Genomic DNA, 9166 nt, shown 5'->3' on the forward strand with positions numbered 1-9166 from the left:
ATTTCTTTCAGTTTGACGCTGGATTATTTTTCTTTATTTTCCTGTTGTAATAAAAATGTGCACAAGTGAACAGGGTGGGAAGACATTGCAGCAATCGTCTTGGCCACACGCTGACCATCGTCTGTGTTGTGTGAATCAGTAACCAGGGCATGTTTGTCCATTCTAATGATGCCACACTTGGCAATTCCACTCAGTTAAGAGTCACATCCATGGCTGGATTCCATGGTTGCTTATCACATATCAAGCAGATTGAATCACGCATTTTTTCACATTAGCCTTGGTTATTGTAGTTCTTTGTTCTTAGTACAGCTGGACAATAGTTGACTCTGTTATGTGCATGAGATAATTCAATCAGATCAAAAGCTGATATTGGAAATCCGCCATAATTAATCGTCTCAATTTGTCATTAAGCTTTCTCAAACTAAGTGTTTTTCCAAATCACCCAACCACAATCTATTCAGCTACCATTCACTTCTGATTTTGCATAGTTATAATCACTGTGATGTAGTGCGTGTGCAGTGATACTGTGCTGGCCTGATCAGATATTACTCACATATATTGATCAGTTTTGGAAAACCGGTGAGTATATCGGACAATTGGCTATTTTTGTCAGCGGAGATGAGTCATTCATAAGTTTGGACATGGAGATGAACCCTTTACAGCTCCAAAAAGTTCAGTGTCACATTGAATGAAAGATGCAGGGAACTGTGGTGGGGTTGGGGGGCGGGGGTTACCCAGAGGGGAGGGGGGGAGTAAAGGATAGATAAAGAGAGTGTGGATGTAGAGTCTTCCTTTGAGAATTCATAGGAACCCCACATGGTCAGAGAGAGGGAGAGCGAGAGAGAGACAGGGAGAGTAATCACACTTCTGCGGCTCGACACCAGAGGATTCCCCAGCAGAGAGAACCTCTTCTCCTCACCCCCATCTTCATCATCCTCGCTCCGGCCATGACCAGGGTCCTTCTCCTCTCCGCCTTGCTGGTGTCTCTCAGCTGCTCCAGGGGTGCGGTCATCACAGGGGTGAGTCTGCACGAGGAAGAGCGCTGAAGCGAGAGTTCCCGCTCTCCTCCGTCCACTCTCTCGCTCTCTCTCTTCTCTCTCTCTGTTTCGGCGCAAGGTTGAATGTCGATGTAGGTTTAATCTGCCAGAATTTCTTGGTTTGGTCTCCCTTTTCTTTTCGAAGTCACTTTTAAAGTGTGAAGCTCCTTAGGCTGCATCTGTGCATGAAAGGTACTATATAAATGATTATGATGACGATGAATATTATTATAATTATTATAAGCATCATTATTATTATTGTTTAGTAGGATGGGAGAGATAAGGTTAGTTGCTAGGGGGGCTGATGGGCTGTCTCTTCTTGTATGGTTAAAATAAGATTTAAGTGAATAAAGTCATAATTTGGCTTGGTGTGGTAATAGAAATGGATGTCGAAAGAAAAAATGGGTGGGTTCATAATAGGGGGGATGGATTTTTTTATTTCATGTCAGCCTGACGTATGGTGTTTTAAACTCTATAGGAGTGCAGAGTTACTGGCCGTTCATGTTTGGAAGGATTTGTTAGTATGATAGTGATTCAGTTGTTTTCCCCATTTTTTAAAATTGGCATTCTTTTTCAAGCCAATTTTTTTTTTGACATTGCATTGTCAGAGCTTTTGCATAAGTGCGTAGTGAGTATTTGACACGGTAATATCACCAGTTCTACGTCTAGCGCAATATTTACCCAGTGATTTGCGTTACCTTGCTCCCTCGTGTCATCTGAGAAACGTCTGCCCGGAAGAGATGCAAGCAATGCCAGTGGATTCTCGGGGTGAAGTTGGTGAATTACATGGTTGCCACATTCATGGCTTTAAAAATAAAAACGGATATTCAGCAACAGCAGTACGAAACTTTGGGATATTATTAAATAAAATACAATGAAAATTCAATCTGAAATTCTCACCATCTGGTAGTCAATGCACTGCTAATTCTATCCCTTTAATAGTAGGCTACATGAAAAATGTATGATAGTTCATGGTATTGTAAATGTTAATGCAGTCAGTGATTAAACATATCAAGGCTGTCTGTCTATATTGTAAGTACATGTCTTATTCCCTCAGCTATAACTCTTCTGAGTCAATAATAACGCGTTTTGTCTCAAAATAATGATTTTGGACTGGGTTGCTGTTCTTGTCAAAACAATCCCCCTGCTTTCTGTCATTATCATCCTGAATTAAAGATGGAATCTTTGGCTTTGACTCAATTAAAATGGTGGCGGTCAGCTTTGCAACCAGCAGCCATCACAATCACTTTGCTATTTTATCATTATAATGTGTTTCATAAAGTCCCTTTGCGTAGTAACAGGATCTGAGTGGGATCTGATACGGCTCAGTCTCTGTCAGTTCTTCACTGCAGTAAATGATTTCATGCAACTCATCTAGAAGCATGGGCTATTTTAATTCACATTCAAGTAGGATATGGCCAGTCAGAGAGAAGTCGTAGATATTCAGGTATTTGAATAGGATATATTTACTTGGTTTTTTTTTCCTTTTTGGTTTTGTTCTGGGAGAGGGATAGGAGATAATAACAAATGTGAAACGAACAAATTGAAAATGAACAGAATCTCAAAAGAAGGTGAAACAGGGCGACATGACACAGTGTAATAACTAAGTGTTGAAAGGAACTTGTTCTGCCTTTTCAAATGGCCACCTTTGATACCTGACACATTTTTTTTTTCAGTCTCTTGTCAGTTGAGAAGGTTGGATCATATCATCTTGAGATTTCAGCTGATGTCTTGATCCACGGTACAATGGGCGAATCAAAGAGAAGGTCAAAACAGAATATGTTCTCTCTTGATTGCTGCTCCTCAAAGAGTTTCGAATGAACAGCGGTGACTCATGGATTGTAGGTTATAAAAACAGAGATTCTGGGACACAGTCTTTTGTGCAGCTGCTTCCCCTTTTTAGTTTTCAAAAGTCCTATTTCATATTTCAAGTCAGATGGGAAACTACTTGCATAAATGTAATATACTGAAAATGTATGGAAATAACATACAAGGTCAAGACCCTAAACAATATATGGGCAGATAAACACATTATTACCCCTTCTAGTTGCTGCATTATGTTTATGTATGAAGCTAAACTGGTGTCAAATATATTTATCATATATATGAAGTCCACATATTTACAATATATTGCAGCGTATTCCATATCCATAAGTGACACAGCGGCCATTTCTCAAAGCTGGCCTCTTAACCCGAGAAGAGCCAAATGATACCTTGATCACACCACATCTGTTCCTGCACAATACTGCATTTCTCACGAGGTTCCAGTTCAAACATTCAAAAAGAAGAACATCATTTTTATAAAACTAGAGATTGATGGCCTAGAGAAGCATGTTCCTTTAGATTCAAATCGATTTGGGTATAGGGGTGGACTTAACTCACTCTCTAACTCTCTCTAACTTGGCAGTTTTCTTTTGGTCAGAGGTGTTACAAAAGCATTGAAACTTCATAGATATAGGCAAACCTGGATCAAATCAATATTTGAAAGACTCTTACCCTGCAGACACTATTCCTGCAGGTTGTTGCTCATTTTAAAAGAAGCATCTATTTTCACCAGTATTCAGAAGAAAATTTTTCGGTCATATGTTTTGGTTAATCGCTTTTTTTTCTCAGGGATTTTCAGGAATGTTTTCCCATTTTACTAGCATCTAAAGAGTTAAGGCATTTCAAATATATAACTGACCAAAGTAAAATACATATTTACGTTTGGGAACACCTTCTTGACGTGATGAATCTGCTGAGCAGGAACCCTAATCAGTCGCACTGTCGTTAATAAATAAGCAGAGAAAGAGTTTTCATGTGATTTTGAATGTTTCTTTCTCTCTGTCTGTTCCCCTCACCAGGCGTGTGAGAGAGACGTGCAGTGTGGCATGGGGACCTGCTGCGCAGTTAGCCTCTGGCTGCGGGGGCTGCGCATGTGCACGCCCAAAGGTGTGGAGGGGGACGAGTGCCACCCCTTCAGCCACAAGGTGAGGAACCATAAGCCCCCTACCCCCCCCCCCCCCCCCCTTCCCTTCTCTTCAGCTACAGGAAACGGTTTAACCCCCACCCCCTTCCCGCCTACCTCCTTCGGCCCCAATGTAAAGGGCCTTTAAAAAAAAATCCCCCTGAAGGAACAATCGGCAAGGAACCCATTGGAGGATATGAGGTGTGCTCTACAGACTGAAATCAGTTTTCAAAAGATTTTTTGGTTGTTGAAGCGAGAATGGAATTTTAGAAATGAAAGAAATGCCAGCACTCACAAAAACGTTCAATCACAAATGTTCCCGTTTTTACTCTCGAGAAGCTTCAGTCTCACAGCACTGTGGCATGCAGCACTGCATAGCTGCCTTGTGGCTAACGCTATCAATAATTTGCTCATTTCTAAAATTTCAAAGGAGCCTTCCTATAATTAATAGGCGCGGGGGTAGAAAACACAGCCTCATGATGGGAGAACTGTCAATACTATGAAAGGTAATACAAAGGTTAATTCGTCCCTTGTATTTGACTCATCCTAACTATTTAGGAACAGTGGGGCAGCCACAGTGCAATGCCTGCAAGTTCTGAGTCCAGTGCCTTTGTCAAGGGCAACAACAGGGGTATACCTAACCTGACATGAAGTTCTGAAAGTTGTGAAGTAAAACAATTCCCTTATAATGTTACAACCCAATGTTCAGAGAATAATAGCATGAGAAATCAAGATTCAAGTCAGTTTTGGTCAAAGACAACATTCAGTTGGGTTAGTCAACAGCTTTTCTGATGACAGATAGGGACTATGGACCGTTTTTAAAATATAATTCACCTCAGGGTAAATGTATTCAGTTAGGGGTAAATACTGCCCGCACAATTTTAATAGCATATTGTTAGACGTATTGCAAACATATCACCTGTATGTTCTGTTCTTACTTTTGTTTTCTTGATGAAGGAATCTACTGTGGACAGCAGTTTTTAAAAACCCTTAATACAGCAAGTTGAACAGACAGCAGTCTGCAGTTAAAAACAGGAAAGTGTGAGAGAAACCAAGATGAAAAATAAACTGCGATCAGTCCATGCATTGCGGTGAAAAAATAAGAGTGAAGACTGCAGTAGTTAAACAGTTAAGTCTCCCTTAAGAGAGAGCACAAGCGCCAAAGCCATTCGTTTGCATTTTGCCTGAGTTATACGCTGTCAAAAAATAAAAAATAATACACTCACAATATGTTCAGGGGAGAACATTTGACAGTATTAAGGACTGGCAAGGGAGCGGTTATGGAGCAGACACGGATGGGAAGTTATCGATCTCTCCCTTAGCATTTGCAGAATGCCGAGCCATATATTACCATCCTATAATTCTGTAGCCAGACATCGGTGTACCAGAGGAAGGAATGTGCTGGCAGCTAGAATGGTGGATTACCCCTGGAAGTGATGTAAGAAAAGACAGGAACTTAAATTTTGCCTTCCTTATGTAGATGAGACTGCGGAGCGAGGAAGCGGCAGGATTAATCTCCCACTGATAATCACTTATGAATAGAACTGCTCACCTGCAGTGGAGGTTTCAGGGAAAGACCGGGAAGGATTGGAGCAGTCAGATATGCCGCTCTTTAGCCTGCATTCATCGGAATGATCTCCTTATGCTTTCTTTTCTGTCTCTCTTCTCATGTTGGATCAGATCAAATGCAGGGGGTTGTGCCGTCTGAAGCACTGATACACATCACTATAGAGGAAAGAGAGATTATATTTTAGTTTTTTGGGCACTACTAAAGCTAAGTTTGAGTCTCACTGAAAATACACATTATGGCTTTCTCATATTTATATGGTTCACTTACTACATTTTACTTTAATGCCAGAGAAAGGTAAGTAGTTTTTTGGATTCTATAAAACCACACAGTACTGAGGGGTTCTGGGCACCACACTACAATACGTATTTAACTCAGCACAGTAAATCTAACAAATTAATATAAGGTTTCAGAATCAGAATCAGTGCATTTCTATTTAAAGTGAATTTTACTCTCTGGATTTGCTGCTACGGGAGAAGTAGTCACTGACTTCCTGCCTGAGAATAAAGGCTCTGATTGGTGGTTCTCCTGTAATCAGCGTATACACCTGTGATGACTTCCTGCCTGAGAATAGAGGCTCTGATTGGTGGTTCCCCTGTAATCAGCGTATACACCTGTGATGACTTCCTGCCTGAGAATAGAGGCTCTGATTGGTGGTTCCTTTGTAATCAGCGTATACACCTGTGATGACTTCCTGCCTGAGAATAGAGGCTCTGATTGGTGGTTCCCCTGTAATCAGCGTATACACCTGTGATGACTTCCTGCCTGAGAATAGAGGCTCTGATTGGTGGTTCCCCTGTAATCAGCGTATACACCTGTGATGACTTCCTGCCTGAGAATAGAGGCTCTGATTGGTGGTTCCTTTGTAATCAGCGTGTACACCAGTGATGACTTAATGCCTGAGAATAGAGGCTCTGATTGGTGGTTCCCCTGTAATCAGCGTATAGACCTGTGATGACTTCCTGCCTGTGAATAGAGGCTCTGATTGGTGGTTCCCCTGTAATCAGCGTATACACCTGTGATGACTTCCTGCCTGAGAATAGAGACTCTGATTGGTGGTTCCTCTGTAATCAGCGTATACACCTGTGATGACTTCCTGCCTGAGAATAGAGGCTCTGATTGGTGGTTCCCCAGTAATCAGCGTATACACCTGTGATGACTTCCTGCCTGAGAATAGAGGCTCTGATTGGTGGTTCCTTTGTAATCAGGTGTACCCCAGTGATGACTTAATGCTGAGAATAGAGGCTCTGATTGGTGGTTCCCCTGTAATCAGCGTATAGACCTGTGATGACTTCCTGCCTGTGAATAGAGGCTCTGATTGGTGGTTCCCCAGTAATCAGCGTATACACCTGTGATGACTTCCTGCCTGAGAATAGAGGCTCTGATTGGTGGTTCCCCTGTAATCAGCGTATACACCTGTGATGACTTCCTGCCTGAGAATAGAGGCTCTGATTGGTGGTTCCTCTGTAATCAGCGTATACACCTGCGATGACTTCCTGTCACGACTTCCTAGCCTCGTCTTAGCTGAAGTGTTCAGTGCAGATCTTTTATGAATGTGCGTACTGAATTCTTCAGATTTATACACCTCTGTTCTTAAACTCAGTGGCTGGAGTAGGAGCACAATTCATTTACATTTTGAATATTTATGCTTTTATGAAATGCCAAGTGACATGAAATTGGGTCTGTATTCTGGAAGGCCTCATCTGAAAGGAGAGGGGAAAAAAACAAACTTGAAATTAGGTAGTGCTAATGTATGACACTGCAAGGGCTCCAGAATTAATTCTATTATATACTGTAACCAGAGTAGATTATTGCACTATGCCAGTTTTTAAAAATCACTTCATCAAGACATTTTTAGACTACCTGTCGTTTCAGTAACCAAGCCAAAGCCATCAAATATATTTCAGCAAAGTATTTATATCCTTATTAACAATGGGTTGTCACTGGGAAGTGAACAAATTACATACCTATGAATAGAAAGGGCCAGGGATATAGTGCATAAATACAGGTCCTTATAAAGCATTAATGTTCTCATGTGTCATTCTGACTCAACAATTGCTTTTATTCCAACATAATATTTAATGATTATTAATGCATTTGCAAATTTAGAAATGTTCATTGCTCAAATACTCATTCAGAAATGTATCAAGCAGTATTCCATTGGATCACTCGAAAAGCAAACCCAAAATAGTTCCCAATGAAAAAAGTGTATTTGCCAAGTTGCATTTCATGGATAAACAAGTACATTTACAAGACAGTAGTTTATTAAAACGCATGCAAAGGAAACACTGGCTGCATCTCAAACAGAAGTCAGCTGCCTTAGAGGGCGGCATAGTCACTGTAGGCATGTCCCAAAGTCATCAAAAAACCTGTTCATATACGGTGCCTTATTGTGGTTAAATTTGAAGGCAGCATCAGATGTATCCTTCACCGGGTAAGATATCCCACAGTTCTTTGCAATTACGTCAGGCTTCTTACTTCTGTTAAAATAATGGCAGCTGAAAACAGCAAAGCGCCAGTTGCGGTGGCAACAGAGGAGCTTGTTTAAAATTTTGCGCTTTCCGTGAACTAGCCCGCTAACGTGCTAGTAATCGCGTTACTTCTCACTGACGTCAACCTGCCTTCAGAGCACGTCCCGAACTCGTCGCCTTTTGAGGTTCCTTTTCCGTTAGGCCCTTCAGAGGGCGCCCGCTCCTGAGGATGCAGGCAGCGAGGCAGCCGCCTTCCGTCTGAGACACGGCCACTGTCTGAAATCCTCTCAATGCTGGATGTGCGATCGTTGTTTTCCAAATTCTACGTACGATTTACAACTTGGCCTCCCTCTGTAGTGTCAAGTACTGTTTACACCTGTTTGAACAGCAGGGGTTAAATGTTTTTTATGTCCTCATGTTTTCCCCTAACAGGTGCCCTTTTTTGGCAAACGGCAGCACCACACCTGCCCCTGTCTTCCTCACTTAGTATGCACCAGGTACACAGGGAGCAAGTACAGGTGCACCAGTGACTTCAAAAATATAGACTTTTAATAACGCGGAGGAAGGCGTATGAGAAGACAGCAGCGCAAGAGCCGGAGAAGGGAACAGTTTGACCGAGGATGAAAGGAACAGCACCAAGGGCCATCCTAATTTCGCTCAGTCTGCATCGTCATACACAGCGCACCGTTTCCGCCATTTTAACCTAGGCCAATACTCACCGAGTTGTGTTTCCTCACTGTTGGCACATTTCATGACGTCATTATGAAATGTCTGAAGAATGCCCATATTTAATCAATGCGGCCTTTAATGCATTAGCCTCTACTATGTGATTTTGCTTCAGCCTTCAGCTCGTACACCCAATACATCCAGTCATTCAACCCCAGGTGTGCAGTTGCTGTTTGTGTAACACTGTCTTGGCCAGGACTGGCTTTGCTTATTCATCTTATCTGCTTTGGATGTTTATATTCATGTGAGGAGTCTGGGACAATACCGAAAGAATACTTACTCTTCAAAGATGAATAATCAGCCAACTAAAAGCTCTGGCAGTGTCTGGAGTTTGGTATATATGACTGTATGGAGAAAGCACTTGAATATTGAGTATTGTTTATGATATTCTGTAGTTAAAAAAAAAAGATATTTAAAA

At 41.6% G+C, this 9166-nt stretch overlaps 1 protein-coding gene across 1 annotated transcript; it reads left to right on the top strand.

Moving 5' to 3' along the window:
- The first annotated feature begins 813 nt into the window (after positions 1–813).
- On the top strand, positions 814–9166 carry prok1 (prokineticin 1). Its single transcript, XM_064300500.1, has 3 exons — positions 814–1019; positions 3881–4006; positions 8455–9166. The coding sequence occupies exons 1-3, from the start codon at positions 948–950 to the stop codon at positions 8572–8574; spliced, it is 318 nt and encodes a 105-aa protein (XP_064156570.1). The 5' UTR covers positions 814–947; the 3' UTR covers positions 8575–9166.

This window comes from Anguilla rostrata, chromosome 11 (genome assembly GCF_018555375.3).
Source record: "Anguilla rostrata isolate EN2019 chromosome 11, ASM1855537v3, whole genome shotgun sequence".
Lineage (NCBI taxonomy): Eukaryota > Metazoa > Chordata > Actinopteri > Anguilliformes > Anguillidae > Anguilla > Anguilla rostrata.

What these genes read in the sequence shown, in the direction of transcription:
- prok1 (XM_064300500.1), top strand. Translation starts at nt 948, where the DNA reads ATGACCAGGGTCCTTCTCCTCTCCGCCTTGCTGGTGTCTCTCAGCTGC. An exon ending in GGGGTGCGGTCATCACAGGG is followed by an intron (nt 1,020 to 3,880) that starts GTGAGTCTGCAC and finishes TCCCCTCACCAG; the next exon opens with GCGTGTGAGAGAGACGTGCA. An exon ending in GCCACCCCTTCAGCCACAAG is followed by an intron (nt 4,007 to 8,454) that starts GTGAGGAACCAT and finishes TTCCCCTAACAG; the next exon opens with GTGCCCTTTTTTGGCAAACG.